Here is a 20207-nt window from a genome sequence, read left to right as displayed (position 1 = left end):
ACACCGATGCTCATGGAGCAGACATCAATGAACCAGGCAGAGGGGCACCTACAGGGGCGCGAAGTCCGCATATGGTGGTGACACTTTGGGGACCCAAAGTCAGTACTGTATCCCCCCCCTCTAAGATCCTGGTGGCCCCTGCTGATGTTCAGAGAGCTGACATCAATGAACCAAGGCAGAGAGGACCATGAAGTCCCCATATGGTGGGGACCCGGGGGCGCGGATGCGTCGGATGCCTCTTGTGCTTCCGGGATCAACTCCCCTATTCTTTCAGTTCCTTTCCCTGTTCTCTGTGCTGCCGTCACTGTCACTTAGCCAGGCGCCACTGTGGCTTTCTAATAAAGCTGATGCTTTATAGGGATTTGCTTATTAATAATGTCCCTTACGTCTCTACGTCCGATCCCCATAGTCCATGTCGCAGTGTACGGCCCATGCCCTGTCCAGTTGAATTTGTGTATAGTACTGCACAGATTTTATGTTCCATAGGGGAAAAAGCCCTGTCAAAATTGACATGCCCTAAAGGCACTTCAGGTATAATTTTTTTTAATGAATGCTCCAACAATAAACATCTGGTTCCGACTTTGTTTACTTTCAACTAGATGATATATATATATATATATATATATATATATATATATATATATAAAAAAATCATACTACATTTTAGGGGATACATCAATCTAAATTGCCTTTTTTCTTACCAGTGTTGCTGAGCAAATACCAAGCTGTAATTACATATCTTGTCTACAGGCAGGAAAAACGCAATACATTTTTTATTTGCTTTTATTCGATTTTAGATGTTACATAAAGTGCAGTGGAGAGAAAAGGACTGGCATATCCCATCTGAAGGCATCTGCTGTTTGGAGACAACGTCAGTACAGCAGCTCTCCTGCTATCAAACATATGGCGTACTATTACCACCAGCACTCATCACTTAAAAGGGAATGACAATATCTATTCACTTGAGCTCGTTCAGAGCTGAAAACACAGACAGACCACTGAGAAGAACAGCTGGGAAAATTGGTATTGGTTTGATTAGGCATGATGGTGTTTGTTTTGTTCATGGTCCGGGGCCTGTGTAGTTGTTCATTTTCATAATGGTTAACGTTAGGACTCGGCTAGGGAGAGCTGATCTCAAATCAGTTGCTAATGGTAGTTCCACAATGTGTATTCGTTCAGCAGCTGATCATGAATAATGACACTGAGCCTGCTCTCTCCCGCTCTCTGACACAGACTGCACAGGGTAACACACCTCACATTTGGGAGTTCACTTTTCATTGAACTGACACTGATGCTCGTGAAAAGCTGTGGGATTTCGTCGCTTATTCAAACATCCTTTTTTCTCTAATCTGTGAAAGCGGACAGGGCCTCCAACCTATCTGGGAAATATCTAGCAGCGGTTTTCGTCCCACATTTTTCTGCAATACTCAGTCCATCTCTAGTCCATCTTATAGAAACACACTAACATACTGTAGTCTATACAGGCACCTTGAGGCCCTATTGTAAACATACTGTAGTCTATACAGGCACCTTGAGGCCCTATTGTAAACATACTGCAGTTTATACATGCACCTTGAGGTCCTATGGTAAACATACTGTAGTCTATACGGGCACCTTGAGGTCCTATGGTAAACATACTGTAGTCTATACGGGCACCTTGAGGTCCTATGGTAAACATACTGTAGTCTATACAGGCACCTTCAGGTCCTATAGTAAACATACTGTAGTTTATACAGGCACCTTGAGGTCCTATGGTAAACATACTGTAGTCTATACGGGCACCTTGAGGTCCTATAGTAAACATACTGTAGTTTATACAGACACCTTGAGGTCCTATGGTAAACATACTGCAGTTTATACAGGCACCTTGAGGTCCTATTGTAAACATACTGCAGTTTATACAGGCACCTTGAGGTCCTATGGTAAACATACTGTAGTCTATACGGGCACCTTCAGGTCCTATAGTAAACATACTGTAGTCTATACAGGCACCTTGTAACGCCCTGGCCATAGAGAGGGGTTTTTTGTTCTTTATTTTGGTTAGGCCAGGGTGTTACATTGGGTGGGCGTTCTATGTTCCTTTTTCTATGTTTTTGTATTTCTTTGTTTTGGGCCGTGTGTGGCTCCCAATCAGGCACAGCTGAAGTTCGTTGTTGCTGATTGGGAGTCACGCATAAGGAGCATGTTTTTCCTTTGGGTTTTGTGGGTAATTGTTTCTGTTAAGAGTGTTTCCTAACAGGACTGTTTTGCTGTCGTGTTTTGTTCATTTTTGTAGTATTCTCTTTGTTCTAATTAAATTTCAAGATGAACACTAACAAGATGAACACTAACCAGGCCTCCAGTGGATCTCTTCAGCCTGGTCCGTCCTGTGCCACCTCCCTGGACTAGGCCTCCAGTGGGTCTCCCCATCCTGGTTAAGCCTGTGCCTCCTCCACGGACCAGGCCTCCAGTGGGTCTCCCCATCCTGGTCTCTCCTGTGCCGCCTCCTTGGACTAGGCCTCCAGTGGGTCTCGCCAGTCCAGAGCCGCCAGAGCTGCCCGCCAGTCCGGAGCCGCCAGAGCTGCCCGCCAGTCCGGAGCCGCCAGAGCTGCCCACCAGTCCGGAGCCGCCAGAGCCGCCCGCCAGAACCGCCCGCCAGTCCGGAGCCGCCAGAGCCGCCCGCCAGTCCGGAGCCGCCAGAGCCGCCCGCCTGTCTGGAGCCGCCAGAGCTGCCCGCCTGTCCGGAGCCGCCAGAGCCGCCCGCCTGTCCGGAGCCGCCAGAGCCGCCTGCCTGTCCAGAGCCGCCCGCCAGCCCGGTGAGTCCTGTGGCTGCGCCTAGGGCCAAGTCTCTTACATGTCTCCTCAGCCTGGTGAATCCTGGGTCAGTAACGCCTGAGCCGCCAGGGACGCCCGCCAGCCGGGCGCAGCCAGGGACGCCCGCCAGCCGGGTGCAGCCATCGCCGCCCGCCAGCCGGGCGCAGCCATCGCCGCCTGCCAGCCGGGCGCAACCAGGGTCGCACGCCAGCCGGGCGCAGTCAGGGTCGCCCACCAGACCTTCGGCGCGGCCAGGTGCGCAACCGAGGGTGGAGCAGAGGCCACGTCCCGCACCTGAGCCGCCGCAGTAAGAAGGCCCACCCGGACCCTCCCCTTCAGTGTCAGATTTTGCGGCCGGAGTCCGCACCTTGGGGGGGTACTGTAACGCCCTGGCCATAGAGAGGGGTTTTTTGTTCTTTATTTTGGTTAGGCCAGGGTGTTACATTGGGTGGGCGTTCTATGTTCCTTTTTCTATGTTTTTGTATTTCTTTGTTTTGGGCCGTGTGTGGCTCCCAATCAGGCACAGCTGAAGTTCGTTGTTGCTGATTTGGAGTCACACATAAGGAGCATGTTTTTCCTTTGGGTTTTGTGGGTAATTGTTTCTGTTTAGAGTGTTTCCTAACAGGACTGTTTTGCTGTCGTGTTTTGTTCATTTTTGTAGTGTTCTCTTTGTTCTAATTAAATTTCAAGATGAACACTAACTCCGCTACACCTTGGTCTACTCTCTCTTCCGACAGCCGTTACACACCTTCAGGTCCTATGGTAAACATACTGTAGTTTATACAGACACATTTACATTTTACATTTAAGTCATTTAGCAGACGCTCTTATCCAGAGCGACTTACAGTAGTGAATGCATACATTCCATGCATTTTTCTTATATACTGCCCCCCCGTGGGAATCAAACCCACAACCCTGGCGTTGCACACACCATGCTCTACCAACTGAGCCACAGGGAAGCCACAGGGAAGCCAGACACCTTGAGGTCCTATGGTAAACATACTGTAGTCTATACGGGCACCTTGGGGTCCTATTGTAAACATACTGCAGTTTATACAGGCACCTTGAGGTCCTATGGTAAACATACTGTAGTCTATACAGGCACCTTGAGGCCCTATTGTAAACATACTGCAGTTTATACAGGCACCTTCAGGTCCTATTGTAAACATACTGTTGTCTATACGGGCACCTTCAGGTCCTATAGTAAAAATACTGTAGTCTATACAGGCACCTTCAGGTCCTATTGTATACTTGTCTGACATGACACAGTCTCCACTTTTGTTTAAGATGTTCTTCCAGAAATCCCATCTAGTCTACCATGTGACTCTAGTCTACCACGTGACTCTTGTCTACCACGTGACTCTAGTCAACCACGTGACTCTAGTCTACCACGTGACTCTAGTCAACCACGTGACTCTGTGACCCTAGTCTACCACGTGACTCTAGTCTACCACGTGATTCTAGTCTACCACATGACTCTGTGACTCTAGTCTACCACGTGACTCTGTGACCCTAGTCAACCACGTGACTCTGTGACTCTAGCCTACCACGTGATTCCAGTCTACCACATGACTCTGTGACTCTAGTCTACCACGTGACTCTGTGACTCTAGTCTACCATGTGACTCTGTGACTCTAGTCTACCACGTGACTCTGTGACTCTAGTCTACCACGTGACTCTGTGACTCTAGTCTACCACGTGACTCTGTGACTCTAGTCTACCACGTGACTCTGTGACTCTAGTCTACCACGTGACTCTGTGACTCTAGTCTACCACGTGACTCTGTGACTCTAGTCTACCACGTGACTAGTCTACCATGTGACCATGTCACTCTAGTCTACCATGTGACCATGCAGCATACCACTCTCGCCACTTTAATAAACAAGGGCAAAACTAGAATGAAAAAAGAAATAGTCAACAACCCTAGATAATTAGTCATCCTCAAGAATGTTGCTTACATAATCCACAGCCCTAAATGTTACTCACAACTCAGGTGGATCTCTGAGGACACACACACTTAGATCTCAACATGGTACCCATGACAAAACAGAAAGTCAAAAAATACATAATAAGGAATAAGGTTTCGAAGTGTCTGTCCTATAGTATATCTAGAAGATAAGACAGCTCAGGAAATATTGATGTTTTTTTGACTGTGACAGAGTCTGGGGAGAGGCTCAGTGAGGCAGAGCAAAACTAGGTTTTATTCCATAATTGACCAACAGAAATGCTTACAAATAACAAAGGCTATCTTAAACTGAGTCTTTCAGCCCCAACCTGTCTGCTGCTGTCTCCAGTCAGCAGCAGCCTAATCAACTGTTGGGGCTGATTGTCCAGCCAATCACACACTTGATTGACTTATTACCCTCAGCTGGACTCCATTAGCCTCCCAACAGGAAAAAGGCACGGCAGTAGGGCTTGTCTCCTCCAGTGCCACATGGACACATATTTAAGCCCTTTTTTTGTTGTCACAAAACTCCTTCCATACTTCCATGAATTTTCTAAAACCGGTACCAGCTTACCTGCAGACGAGTCCCAAATATCATCTTTCCATAGAGCGTTCATATTAGTTTGTAGCCCAAACGGTTCGGATGCTACAGATGTTTTCGTGAGAAGACAGAGATTCGAGATGTCTCATGGTCTGACAAACACCGCTGTAACTCGGTCACCTTCCACCGCAGATGCGGAAGGCCGACATAAGCGGATGCTATGGATTGAGACGCAGCCCATGCAAAAAACGGATATCTCTAGCCTGAACTGACGGCTTTTGATGGGGATTTTTTGAATTATGTTACCTAGATTGATGCAGTGGTCCAACATTAACACAGCCACCATCTTTAATGTGGTCACTATAGTTTGGTACTAGAGGATTGACCACTGAGGTTTATTCTCAGATCTGATCTGTCAAACCAACCCTCGTTGGTTGAGATGAGAGGGGGAGGATGGATACACACACACACACACACACACACACACACACACACACACACACACACACACACACACACACACACACACACACACACACACACACACACACACACACACACACACAGTAAATAAGAAGTGGCAGTGTGTAGCCTCCCCCTTTGTACTCCATGACACAATGTTTCCATCCATCACTGACAGCAGTTCAATCCCCATGTCAAAGCAGCACTGTGATATCAGAAGTCATGTCACAGTCAGAAAAGCATGTCGTCTGGTCTGCTGCTTGCTGGGAAGGAATCAGAGCCACACAGGGTCAGAGTCCTTTTCAAATCTAATCTAATCAAATCAGACCCAGAAAGGAATACATCAAATCTTTGTATGTCTCCCTTGTAAGTCTCTAACAGAATTCTCCAATCCACTCTCTCCCTGTAGCTCAAACAGACTTAACCCACCCACTCTCCGTCTGTCTCTGAATGAAACCTTTTCCCTGTGATGGGCCATGAGCAACGCCTTGCGGGTCAGGCCTTAGTGCTCTTCAGTAATGTGCCTCTGTATATTTCTCTCTCTTCCTCCCCCCCTGGAAAATGTTACATCATCTCCCTGTGTGTGTGGAGGAGGACAGATGGTGATGGTGGGAGTAGGGCTGCTGCTGCCCCCGAGGGTCTCTAATCCAGCGGTGACATACGGAGGAGAATGATCCCCCTCTCCTGTCTTTTTCCTTTCCCCCCCTCTTCCAGCCACACTGGACTGTGAAATCCCTCCATTTTCTCACTCTTTACATCTCTTGCAGTTCCATGCCATCCCCCTTCAAATATATTGGAGGCCTCAACATCGTCCTCTTTCACCATCAGACTTATCACATCACTCCATCAATCCCAAATTATCACTAATGCTAAGAAATTGAAGGATTTGTGTTCACTTCTGTTTTCTCACTTAGCTTCAGATGACTTCATCCTCATTTGGCACCTTTGTACATCCATGAAGGGGTGCTCATACAAACACCACATTATAAAAACTAAATCACTCCTACGCATGTCACTTTTCATTATAGACTTGCAAAACAGAGTCAAAGCCAGTGAGCCAATTCTAATCCTTTATGGGTCGTAGCAAAAACATTTCCATCTACATCGACTCATAAGAAACTACCCAAAACCCAAGAACCACTTGAAGCCAATTTGTCTTTTAAATCATCCCCCCCCATCTTTACGTCTAGCTTCACTGACCAAATTCCATTTGTGTGTATTGATATTTCATCTAGAGGGAAAGATAGAGAGATCTCTACCTCTACAACCACCACTGGGTCTGTGGTTCCTGAGGTAGTTCTCTAATTGCTGAATGATTTGTGAGGTGCCTGCTGGTTGGGTATCTATAAAGCAGGAAGCCTCGCAGTGGAGTGTGTGTCCTGCTTGTCTCATCACTGGTAATGACTTGAAAGCCTGTGTGTCAGCTCCCTGAGCCTATGACTTATTCAGACCGGGATGGGGAGGCAGGCGACAGGGGTGTGTGTGTGTGTGTGTGTGTGTGTGTGTGTGTGTGTGTGTGTGTGTGTGTGTGTGCGTGTGTGTGTGTGTGTGTGTGTGTGTGTGTGTGTGTGTGTGTGTGTGTGTGTGTGTGTGTGTGTGTTGAGCGAGTGAGTGAGCGAAAAAGAGTGACAAGTGGACACGTCACTGCAAAGTTAGCGCTGGCAGACTGACGCAGATGTCCCCTCTTCACATCCGCTGTGTGTGGTGTGTGTGTGTTTGCGCGCATGTGTGTGTGATGTGCATGTGAGAGTGTGCGCATGCATGCCCATGCCACTGTGTCTGTGCCTTTCAGTAGTCATACAAAGCCTTGCTCCAGGGGATCCTAGTCCTCCAATCCCCATCCAAACCCATCAACTTCATCTCTGATCCACGTCACAGACGCACGTTCAAATAAAACCTTCATCTTTAAGGAACAGTCTTTCCATCAGGCACGTTCATGATCTTATTAAAATAGTAAACGCCCTCTTATAAAATGATATCTTATTCAGGGGGATGTTTATTGTTTCAGTAAAGCACACTCTCTAATAGCTTAATGGTGCTTATTTAATTCGTCCGTTCAGTGGGAGAGGAAGGGAAGGGAAATGGATTCTTACGTAAGAGATTCTCCCCCTGGAAAGACTGGAGAAGAGGTCTGAGAGATGCTTGGCCCGGGAAACACGCTGCGTTATGATGTTTCCTTGTCCACATTATCAGTGTGTGTGTGTGTGTGTGCCCGGATGCATGTGTGAGAGAGTGAGTGAGTGAGTGTGTGTGTTTGTGTGTGAGACAAAGTGAGAGTGTGTGTACTCCGTCCTGTAGCCTGCTCACTGACACTACCCTGGGAGACACATGCAGGACCTAATCCTGGACCTGGGCTGGTAACACGCTGGCGCGCAAAACACACACTACCCCACGTTACACACACACACTACCCCCACCCTGTCACGTTGTTTGTCATCGTTTGGCAATGCCACCCTTTGGATTTCATTGACTTTCAAATATATGTGTTTGACATTGCCTGGAATGAAGGCAGTAAATGTATTTATATGAATGTATGAATATATACGTACCATTGTAGTCTCAGCTATGGAGCCAAAGCTGTTGATGAATATGTTGCATGATACATTCACAGGAGGACCTAGACAGGGGAAAAAAGCTTTAGGAAATAGGATATAGCTTCAAAGTAGGTTAAGACAGGTAGGCATAGAAATACATATACAGGGATTATTCAATGTCATTGAGAAACATGGTTCTTCACTTAAACCCCTCCATGAATATTTAAAACTGTGGTTCCATCAATCCATGCCATGATGGCCTTATACATGGTGTAATAGAATAGATCCTGCATAGCCTTGTAGCCCTGGAGCCATTCATATATCTTAATCTACTTCCCATTCTTGATAAATGATCTGTTTTTTTCCCTCAAAACAAAATCCATGACAACCTACAGATGTGGGATCTTAATTTGATCAGCTGTTGCAGGAAAACTTTCCCACAATGCAGGAAATGTAAAACTTGTAGTTATTCAAATGTGTTTTGTCCCTGCCAAGAAGTTTCCTTTCGTTTGAAAGTTTGTTTCTTTAGTCCTTTGTTGTTGTTGTAATTAATTCTTTACAGTCGTGTTTTTTTCCCATCATATTTTAAATAACTTTCTCCTGTGTCACTTTACTTAGACTAAGACAAATCCTCGGTCAAAAAGAGGATGTCTTGTCCTGCTGCTGCATTTATCCCACTCATCAGCAACATATCATTGTGGTAGGTGCATGTCCGACATCAATTTGTGTGCAATTACAATGATAATTCAATATTACATTTCAGAAAATGGTGTAATGGAATGTTTTGTCTTGTGTTGTAGGTTTTGACACTCTTATGTAGGTCTCCTAACCAGACATAAAATACATGTCACAACAGGTCTAAATATACAGTATGTGTCATGACAGTGTTATGACAAGTTATGTCAGCTATTATGACTTATTATGATATTGTTATGACCATGTGACAACATGTTATGATGCTGGGTGTCAAGTAAAGTGTTACAAAAATGTCAGACTTGATTTTCCCTTAAGAAAAATGTATAAACCCCTACAAAAATGTCCATGAATTATAATCCACGTAATAATTCACATTTCCTGTTGCTGCAGGATTATTTCCCTGCTTTAGCAAACTGGCTCAAATTAAAATCCTACATCTGTATCATTGACATCTGACAACATAATGTACTATTACGACATCAGCAATCATTTTCATTTCATAATTTCACATTTTTCCATTCAAGATGATTGGCATGTCTTATGGACAAATTCTCAAGGCCTTTCACTGTTGTATTACTGTACGTGACTCGCATAGAAACTGTGACCATGCTTTCTAAACTACAATAGAAACAGCAATACACTTGGAGCAGCATGTACAGTGATGTCAGTAAGTGGTTAGTGTATGTAAAATAATATATGACAGGTAAGTTTTTTTCCTAGGGGTCTAGCTGTCAAGCAGAGCCGGGCGATCCGTTTTCCCGTGGCTTTCTGCGTTCTGTGACTCTGTCATCGACAATGATGACAAAAGGAGAGATAAGGGAGAGTGTGGGTTTTTCACTTTGCTGTGTGTGTGTGTGTGTGTGTGTGTGTGTGTGTGTGTGTGTGTGTGTGTGTGTGTGTGTGTGTGTGTGTGTTTCTCTCTGTCGGTCCAACTGAACGCTCCACTGACCACTCCATCCCATTTCCCCTTCCTGCTCAAATGTGTGGATAGATGTGGCCACATGTGACAACCACAACTGATAGATCACATACCCTGTGGATGGTTCTATTTTTCAGCTGAATCCCACTTTGATTGGCTAACAAACCCTTCTCTAGACCATGGTCTTATCACAAACATCCTATCCTGAACACTCTCTTTACTCATTGTATTGAACATGGCCTACATGATGTCAATCAGGACAGCTCAGAACAGAGTGTGATGGCAAGCTTTCGTGGACGGCCTTCTACTCCTACTTCTTTTTGGGTAGTCACGGCAACTCCAATCTGACTCGTATTCCTGTGTTTGCCAAGATAAAAAGTGACAAACAGAAACAGAACGTGTCTTCCAGACAGACCATTCTGTTAACTCCCATTCCAATGCCAGGCCTCTGCCATGAGGGACAGGGCCAGGGCTGGAGGCAATCGGTCCCTGCCTGGCCAGCAGTATGGTAAACACTAGAAGCGATGGGACCTCTTGGTTAAACGGGCGTGTAAACAGTCTGTTCGGACTCCATTTTAGGAACTGTTTACTTCGGCCTCAGTCAGCAGCTAACAGCCACCTGACGTTGTGATGTTGGATGTTACTTGTAATACGGTACTTAATGAAAGGATTTTGGGGGTGATATGGGAACTTTATTCTGGAAAGTATTATTGTGGATATTCATGTAAATACGTCACATCAGTCGATGAACCGAGGATGAACTGACTTGCTCATTGGGTAAAGAGGAAAGTTACATTTAATGTTTGGCCTGAATTTAACTTGTAACTGCCAGTTCTACTTTTGGCCAGAAACAAACTGTAGGCCTATACTGTACCTTTAAAGTTGGGCCTAATTCTGGCGTCGTAGCCTGAGGTTCTCCCCATGAGTTTGTCCAAGAAGTCAGAGGGTGACGGAGGATGCACTGCTCTCCCCCGAGGACTCTCTGGCTCTTTAGACGCCACCAGACTAAAAGGATGGGAAGAGAGAGAGAGAGAGAGAGAGAGAGAGAGAGAGAGAGAGAGAGAGAGAAGGAAGAGACACACAGAGAAAATACAGACTTTAGTGAAATGTGCAGCAGAGGTAACCCAGGCCATTAATGTACACACTAACACTAATGTCCTCTGACATCATAATGCATATTCAGGACTTCTCTTTTGTGGCATTTAGATTCACAGAGAGAGAAGGAGAGGGGTAGAGAGAGGGAGGGAGGGAGGGAGAGAGAGAGAGAGAGATGGAGAGAGAGACAGAGAAAGACAGAGTGGCTGACCAGACAGATATAGGAACCATCTAATATTGAATGTGTTTGTTAATTATAGTTCCTCTCGCAGGACTTTCACTGCATCAATACAATAAAAGGCTCCATATGTTGCGGTATCATTACAGCAAACCTCAATCTGTTCATTTAGATACAACAGCTGAATATAACAGGGGTCTTTCGTGGCACCAATAATGCGCCATACTAAATATTTGAACATAAATATAAATAGCTGTCGATATGAATTTCCTAAAGGCAAAAAACTAAAAGGTTAAAAATACATTTGATACGGCATCCTAGACATCCCATCCACTAAAAGTCCTTATCCATTATCCAGAGGGAAGCTCAGGGGAGGACACGCTTATTTACCGTGCACTGGATTGGGACCCGTTGTCTAATTTTGTTCCCTCTATTGCTAAACCCCAATCCCTGAGAGAATGCCTGGGTAACTCATCAAATATGCTCAAGTACTTTGTGCTATAGCCCAGAGCAAACGGCATACACAACCCTCATCTTGTCTTCTTAGACAGAGTTTTGGCATGGGATTTGAAAACATACAAAAAAGACTAGATAGCTTTGCAACAACACAAAAAAACGTTGACAGCGAGAGGACAACCACCAAAACATAAACAGTGATTAAACTCCAAGATTCTCTTCCTCCCTAGCATATCACAATGCCAGCGCAAAGTTCCTCCATCAAGTATTTATTCACAGCTGTCAACCCACGTTGGCAGTAAAAGTCAAATCCTGCTAGAGGGAGAGAGCGAGGGAGTGCGAGACTGCGAGTCATTATGGTATAGCCCCGTTAGCCCAATGACTAATTAAAACATCAAAGCCTGGGATCTTCTCTCTCGTTCTCTCTTCTAAGGAAAATTACAGGTAGTAGAAGAATATAAAGTCTTCTCATAAATGAGCTGGGCCATGTAGGAATGATTAAATAGCCGCAATACAGAGAGTCTCAGTTTCTTAGTTCATCCCCTATTTTGATGTGTTGGTTCGGTAGCTACCAGCAGTACCAGTACATGTATCCTGCTGTGACGCCATCCCCTTTGCTTTAAGCAGACACAGCTCAGTGCATGTATTGCATCTCGCTCCCCCAGTGGATTACATGTTAGACGGTGCTACCGGTGCTCTCTTTAAGCCCTTACACCTAGGACAAGGCAAGCAGTTTTTTCCTGGAGAGCGGTAAAAATCAGTTGTGCTTTAAACCTGGTTCTTGGAGACCCCCAGGGTGTACAGGTTTAGTTCCTGCCTTGCGCTAAGGCTGCGTCTACACAGGCAACCTGATTCTGATCTTTTTTTTCACTAATTGGTCTTTTGACCAATCAAATCAGCTCTGAAAAAGATCTGACGTGATTGATCAAAAGACCAATTAGCGGAAAAAGATTCGAATTGGGCTGCCTGTGTAAACAGACCTTCTCATCTGATACAAATACAGACAATGAAGGTTACAGTAATTAGTTAAAAAATATCAAGCATTCATTTCTAATTGCATGACCACATAACATAGCTTCCTTACTACTAAGTAGGGTGTAAGTGGTGTGAAATCTTACACTGTCCGACTTCACAGAGACATCTACATTGACTCATTTCAGTGTTAGAAACCAGCAGTAGGCATAATGCCATGCTGTCTGCATGCCATGGACAAAACAAAAACAAGCTGGTTGAAAATGAAAACAGTAATTACCAAAGGGGATTTAGGTAAAGAAGAACAACATTTGCCCCCGGCTGAATATACAATATGAAAAGAGGGAACATTTGGAACAAACAAAACATTGCCAGCCTTAATTAACTCAAAAGAACCACACATACGGAACAGTACGCAACGAAACGTGATTGGTCAATTTCACAAGGCCTCAATTCTGAAATATAATTTGTGCTCAGTTACCAGTTATAGTGTACATGAGCACTTATATGCCATGAAATGAAAAGTAGTTTTTTTCCTGGGCCGGTCACGTAATCAGGCAAAAATAAGGGCACAAAGTAGGGATAGACATTTACAGCTCTAATAATAAGCCACTGAAAACATTCCCAAAATGCTATTGTTTTCATATTCCACATATTCCAATACTGGTATTATTTAAATCAAAGTTTATCAAATCAAATTTTATTTGTCACCTGCACCGAATACATGTGTAGACCTTACCTTGAAATGCTTACTTACAAGACCTTAACCAACAGTGCAGTTCAAGAAAGAGTTAAGAAAATATTTACTAAATAAACTACAATAAAAAATAAAAAGTAACACAATAAAATAACAATAACAAGGCTATATATACTGAGTCAATGTGCGGGGGTACAGGTTAGTCGAGGTAATTTGTACATGTAGGTAGGGGTGAAGTGACTATGCATAGATAATAAACAGCGGGTAGCAGCAGTGTAAAAAACAAATGGAGGGGGGTGTCAATGTTAATAGTCCGGTGGCCATTTGGTTAATTGTTCAGCTGTCTTATGGCTTGGGGGTAGAAGCTGTTAAGGAGGCTTTTGGTCCTAGACTTGGCGCTCCAGTACCGTTTGCCGTGAGGTAGCAGAGAAAACAGTCTATGACTTGGGTGACTGGAGTCTGACAATTTTTGGGAATTTCCTCTGACACCGCCTAGTATATAGGTCCTAGATGTCAGGAAGCTTGGCCCCAGTGATGTACTGGGCCATATGCACTACCCTCTTTAGCGCCTTACACTCATATGCAGAGCAGTTACCATACCAGCCGGTGATGCAACCGGTCAGGATGCTCTCGATGGTGCAGCTGTATAACTTTTTGAGGATCTGGGGACCCATGCCAAATCTTTTCAGTCTCCAGAGGGGGAGAAGGTGTTGTCGTGCCCTCTTCACAACTGTCTTGGTGTGTTTGGACCATGATAGTTTGTTGGTGATGTGGATACCAAGGAACTTGAAACTCTCGACCCGCTCCACTACAGCCCTGTCGATGTTAACGGGGGCCTGTTCGGCCCGCCTTTTCCTATAGTTATGTAGTCCACAATCAGCTCCTTTGTCTTGCTCACATTGAGGGAGAGGTTGTTGTCCTGGCACCACACTGCCAGGTCTCTGACCTCCTCCCTATAGGCCGCCTCATTGTTGTCGGTGATTAGGCCTACCACTGTTGTGTCGTCAGCAAACTTAATGATGGGGTTGGAGTCGTGTTTGGCCACGCAGTCGTGGGTGAACAGGGGGTACAGGGGGGACTAAGCACACACCCCTGAGGGGCTCCAGTGTTGAGGATCAGCGTAGCAGACGTGTTGTTGCCTACCCTTACCACCTGGGGGTGGTCCGTCTGGAAGTCCAGGATCCAGTTGCAGAGGGAGGTGTTTAGTCCCAGGGTCCTTAGCTTAGTGATGAGCTTTGTGGGCGCTATGGTGTTGAACGCTGAACTGTAGTCAATGAACAGCATTCTCACATAGGTGATCCTTTTGTCCAGGTGGGAAAGGGCAGTGTGGAGTGCGATTGAGATTGTGTCATCTGTGGATCTGTTAGGGCGGTATGCGAATTGGAGTGGGTCTAGGGTATCCGGAAGGATCCTGTTGATGTGAGCCACGACCAGCCTTTTAAAGCATTTCATAGCTATTGATGTGAGTGCTATCATTTAGTCAGGTTACCTTAGCTTTCTTGGACACAGAGACAATGCTGGTCTGCTTGAAACATGTTGGTATTACAGACTCGGTCAGGGAGAAGTTGAAAATGTCAGTGAAGACACTTGCCAGTTGGTCTGCAATTGCTTTGAGTACAAGTCCTGGTAATCCATCTGGCCCTGTGCCTTTCTGAATGTTGACCTGTTTAAAGGTCTTGCTCATATTGGCTACCGAGAGAGTTATCACACAGTAGTCCAGAACAGCTGGTGCTCTCATGCATGCTTCAGTGTTGCTTGCCTCGAAAAGAGCATAAAAAGGCATTTAGCTCGTCTGGTAGGCTCGTGGCTGGGTTTCCCTTTGTAGTCCATAATAGTTTTCAAGCCCTGCCACATCCGACGAGCGTCAGAACCTGGTGTAGTAGGATTCAATCTTAATCCTGTATTGACGCTTTGCTTGTTTCATCACGTACACAGTTTTGAGCAGGTATAAACGGTGCAGTGAAAAGCTAACTTGCAAGCTCCCTCAACAGTGCAGTACAAATGTCAATAACGTTAATAATCAAAAGTCAAGTTAAGAAAATAACAAGTAAGAAGAAGATATATACATGCATACAGAGATATAGTTCCTATACATAGTGTATACAGTAGCTTATAGTTATAACAAGACTCCCATCGACCAGCTGTGACATCACTGCTCAGCCTCTGCTAACAACGATAGGTCAAAGGTCACTGTAAGCGATTAGGATTAAGCCTTAATTTAGGATTAACCCTGATTTGCCTAGTTAAATAAAGGTTAAATAAAATTACAAATAAAAGAAATAGAAGAGCGTGTGTGGATACCTTCATGTGTCTTTTTGCACAAGTGTGTGTGTGAGACCTGGTTGTGTGTGGGGAGGGGGAGAAAGCAGAAAGAAATGTTCCAGTATTATAGCATTACTCTATTCTGAGTGTCCAGAGCTGTGCCCTAGCCGAGGCCCGAGAGCCCCCAACCCACTTACCTCAGCAAGGATCGGCTGAGTGCCGTATGGATTTATAGTATCTCGTCCACATTCTCTTACTTCCCTCTTTCTGTCAGTTCCAGTTGTACTGATTACATGTAGCCTGGCTCCTTGTTTCTAATTGTCAACAGAGCAGAAACAGACCGGCACCCAGGCTAGATTACATAATGTTTATCAAGGAAACAACCGTTGAATGGATAGTTCAGGTAAAATCTATATTTGGGTGGAATAACCCTTACCTTAAGATGTGTCTACAGCCCTATAATGATAGAACCCACAATAATCCATTGTAAACAGTTAATCCATTGCCACAGCTAGGAGCTAGCATAATTAGCATTGTGAAAATTCAGGAATGTAAACAGCGGCATCGATGTTAGCAAAGCTGCATTGCAAGCTGAAACTTCCTAAAAAACCACTTTAAACTAAGCTTGGTGGAATTTGCAGGGATTGTTATCGTTCAGACTGCTGAAATAATCGCTGGAATTTTGTCACTCGAAACTGGAACGATTTCCTTATGTTATCTCACAGCCTCATCTCTTTCTGTTTGCTGTTACATGGACAACAAAGTTATATTATACTGTATTGTATTCCATAGGGCACTCAGATGCGGATTGATTACCAGCTGTGAATATACTCACCCATGGCTTGATGGAGCATTGGAATATTCTGGAATTCTCGCGGTGAAGAAAACATGAACAGGTCCTTCGCCAGTGGCAGACGTCAACAATGGATTATTGTGGATTCTCTCACTATGGGCCTTCAGACACATCTTAAGGTAAGGGTAATTGCCCCCAAATATAGATTTTGCCAGAATTATCCCTTTAACCTCCAGCTATGAGATTTCCCTACGTTTGATCCCAATCCAATATCTTTATTCCAGCCCTATCTCAAACCAGCCCCACAATGAGCCATTGTAAGTCCAACTTGTCAATGCTTGAGTTAGTGGCTGCAGGGGGAAAGCTGAAAGACTTTGAAAGACTCTTGAAGGAAGACAGCGACATGATATCTGCCAGAACCTATCCTTGTACACAGAAAGACTTAACAATAATACACAAGAAAAAATGTCCCGGAGGGTACAAACTAACATCAATTAAATTGAACATATAAACATTGATGTCACTGCCTACTGTACAACCCCACTTCAGCACTACATGGAGAATCTCCTCCTGGTTTGACAGATAAGATCTCTGCTCTCTGAATAACCTAGTGATAGGAGACTGTCTTTACGCTGAATACAGGAGAAATTCCTAAATACTTTCACATTACTCAGCACCAGTGTTACCTATGAGGAAATGGGGAATTTGCATTTTTATCCCTTGTGGCTGAAGATACTGAGGGAAAATGTATACTGAGTAATGCTGAGAGAGCTACAATATGTCTGATATGGGGGTTTGGGCTGGACGCATCTGACCCCCCTGATGATGGCGATAGAGAGACTACTGACAAGGCCTCCTGAGGCAGCAAGTAACCTCCTTGACTGGGGTCTCACTCATGGAGCTCCATGACAGAGACAGACAGGGGTATTTTGAGGAGCTCTGTGTCAGGGACCCGGGGTCCCTCACAGGGCTCCATGACGAGGCTCAAGCCTCTCCTCAGGGTCCCATAGTGCCCTCGTCTCACCCAAAGAAAAGCTCTGCTGTGATTCATAATCCTCCAGGGAGATGGTTGTCAGGCCAGTGTCCCTCTATCCTTCCATCCATCCTTCCACAGTGTAGTCTAGAGCCAACGTTTCAGTCCATCCGCCATCTCCCAAACAAACAAGAAGCACCCTGGGAAAAAACCTTCCAGCAGCAGGCAGACGAGGCAAGCCATAGAGATAGGAGGGACAGTCGTCATGGCAACCCTGTCCTGGCCGCTGGAGCGTCCAGCTGCAGCCGCGGTGGTCGACGGAGCGGAGTGGTAGGTCGCCCGTGTCGGCTATGCTTTTGTGAACCAAACCAACCGGTTGAACAGACCGAGTAAGAGAACTGTTTAAAACACAGCAATCCTCATGGGATTCCCCTCAGTTTGGTAGAGAAAATGTCTCATAATATAGAACAGTCACAGAATGGATAAAGAACAGCCCCAGTTTGGTTATTGAATAGTCACAGATTGGATAGAGAACAGTCACAGATTGGATATAGGACAGTAGCAGAATGGACTTAAATGAACCCTTCTGGCTCAAAGGCGCTCCATAATTGGAAACAATATTCCGTTCAAAGTCCTTGTTTATCTGAAGCTTGCGGTCTACTATACATCAGCGGAAGCATAGTAAACAAGCAAAAAAAATACACAGGCCAATATTCTCATGGACACACATTTTGGTCTCTCTCTCTCTCTCTCTCTCTCTCTCTCTCTCTCTCTCTCTCTCTCTCTCTGGCTCCCTAACGGGGACAAAAGAGTGTGTCACACTGACAAAGAGAGAGGGAGGGAAATAGAGGAGGCACAGGACGGGAGATTGAGAGTGCTTCCCTGCCTTTCCTCCCTTCTTTCACTTCCTTCCTTCCTCCCACCCTCCAAAACTCTTTCTCTCTCTCTCTCTCTCTCTCTCTCTCTATTTCTCTCTATTTCTCTCCCTCCATCCCTACTTCCACATCCCTCTTTCCTTCCCTGCCCCCTCCCTCTCTCTCCTCTTTCTCTCCCTTTTCATCTCTTTGTTCTCCCACCTTCCAGTTCCTCCCTCCATCCCTCTCTCCTCCCCAGCTGCTTGGAGGCATGGCAGAGAGGCTGGCTGATGGGGATGTGAGTCAGACGAGCTGAAGCGTTCAGGAGTGGGGAGATGGGGGAGGGATGTGGAGGAATGGTCGAGCGGACAGCTAAGTGAGATTAACCGATAGCAACAGTGTGCAGCCCAGCTATGAGAGAGAGAGAGAGAGGGATAGGATGGGAGGGAAGAGAGGGAGGAGGATGAGGATGAGGGTTTAACTGACAGATAGCTATACACCCTTCATCCCCACAGTGACCAATAGGCCAGACAGATGTGCACTTACAATATTGAATAATGTAGCATCTTGCACCACAAACTCTTGCACGTACAAACAAACAAAACAAACACACACACCTTGTAAATATACAAAAAGGCTGATGTCTACCGCTTGAAATAGAATTGCCACATTTGATGTGTAATTGCTGTTCAATTATTCATCATACCTCTCCCCTCCAGCTTTGCCAGGTCGTCGGTAAACAAATGACATTGATTGCTGCTGTTGTTCTGAAGGGTGTAAACAGTGATGGAACGTCTGACAAACGTTTTTTCAATTTTCTCAGCTCTTGATCATTTGAACACAATTCATGTGTGTGTACTGTATGTGGTTTGTGTGTGTGTGTGTGTGTGTCGGCGGCGCCTCTTGTTGTTCGAGGCATCAAAGCACCCCCTCTAAAACATGAAAACCACAAACCGTTGTATTTATTTCAGCTCTATCTACCCGGACAATACACCCATTGTCTGTTGTTTCTATCATTCAAAACACAAACGCACAGCATAAACTCTCACAGTTTATGATTATACACGGCTCGTGTGCTCCGTCGCGTTCTGCATTCATTTGAGGCCTGTAGAGAATAAGCAGCGCTTCAACTTTATGTGACCCTATGGACAATACTATATTCTAGGAAAACAGAAGTACTTCTCAGCAGGAGGTGCCCGTGTCATACTGGAGAACAACAAACAACCCACTAAACAAAAGCCTAGAACACTATAGCACTATTTGTTCTGTAACAGTGAAATGTCCCCATAACCCAGTGGCATGACAATAGACTAGAGAGCCGGGAACCGTTCCAGGCCTTAGTCTCATTGTGTTGTCATTGCCAAGGGAAGTAGCCTACGACCACCAACACCCACAGTCAATCGCTCTGTACAACCTCATCTCTGTCTCCCCCGTGGTGCGTATTGCTAGCATACAATCCCATGTTTCATTCTGTCTTGTTCATTGGGATTTGTATGTGTAAGTACGAGATGGCAATATTGTATAGGCTGTCATAGTATATATACTCTGGCGTGTGCCTCCTTTCACCCTCTCACACAGCCTCCCCAGGGGACTACAGGGGCACTATAGCTGGTTCCACATCACCCATAGGCTAACATGATGTCCTGTTCCATTAAAGGGGATGGGAACAAGCTATAGCTCACATGCTGAAAACAGGCTGTACCATATAATGAATTACATGGGCTGTGCTTTACCATTAGAGACTTTAGGCCTAACATGTCACTGGCATTTATGGAACTACGGCTTCAAAGTTGCTCTATGGTTCCGTTGGGATCTGCGAGAGGGAAACGGGTTTGAAGGTGTAAATGCCAAAACAGGGTGACAGTTGGCAACGGAGTGTGTGTGTGTATGGGTGTGTCTTTCAAGCGCAGCTGTGATGTATAAATTCCCACCTGTGAGAGGAGGTGTTACTGAGTCACAGCTTTCTCTGACCGAGAGAGAGAGAAAGAGAACGAACCAGGTTGTTTGTACGCTTCCGCGGCGTCTGCACAAACCGAT

General features: G+C 45.3%; 1 protein-coding gene across 2 annotated transcripts in view; it reads right to left on the bottom strand.

The window, feature by feature from the left end:
• The window catches only part of LOC115202204 (glycine receptor subunit alpha-3-like), a 99451-nt gene that overhangs the window by 44923 nt on the left and 34321 nt on the right, over positions 1-20207 (bottom strand). For both annotated transcript variants that reach the window (XM_029766181.1, XM_029766182.1), the window contains exons 2-3: positions 10765-10895; positions 8291-8358 (exon numbers count right to left, since the gene is read on the bottom strand). In XM_029766181.1, the coding sequence (XP_029622041.1) occupies positions 8291-8358; positions 10765-10895 (199 nt within the window). The remainder of the gene's footprint in view (positions 1-8290; positions 8359-10764; positions 10896-20207) is intronic.

The sequence above is a fragment of the Salmo trutta genome, chromosome 11, assembly GCF_901001165.1.
Source record: "Salmo trutta chromosome 11, fSalTru1.1, whole genome shotgun sequence".
Lineage (NCBI taxonomy): Eukaryota > Metazoa > Chordata > Actinopteri > Salmoniformes > Salmonidae > Salmo > Salmo trutta.
Note: the sequence above shows the minus strand (reverse complement) of the source record. Positions and strands in the feature narration are given on the sequence as shown.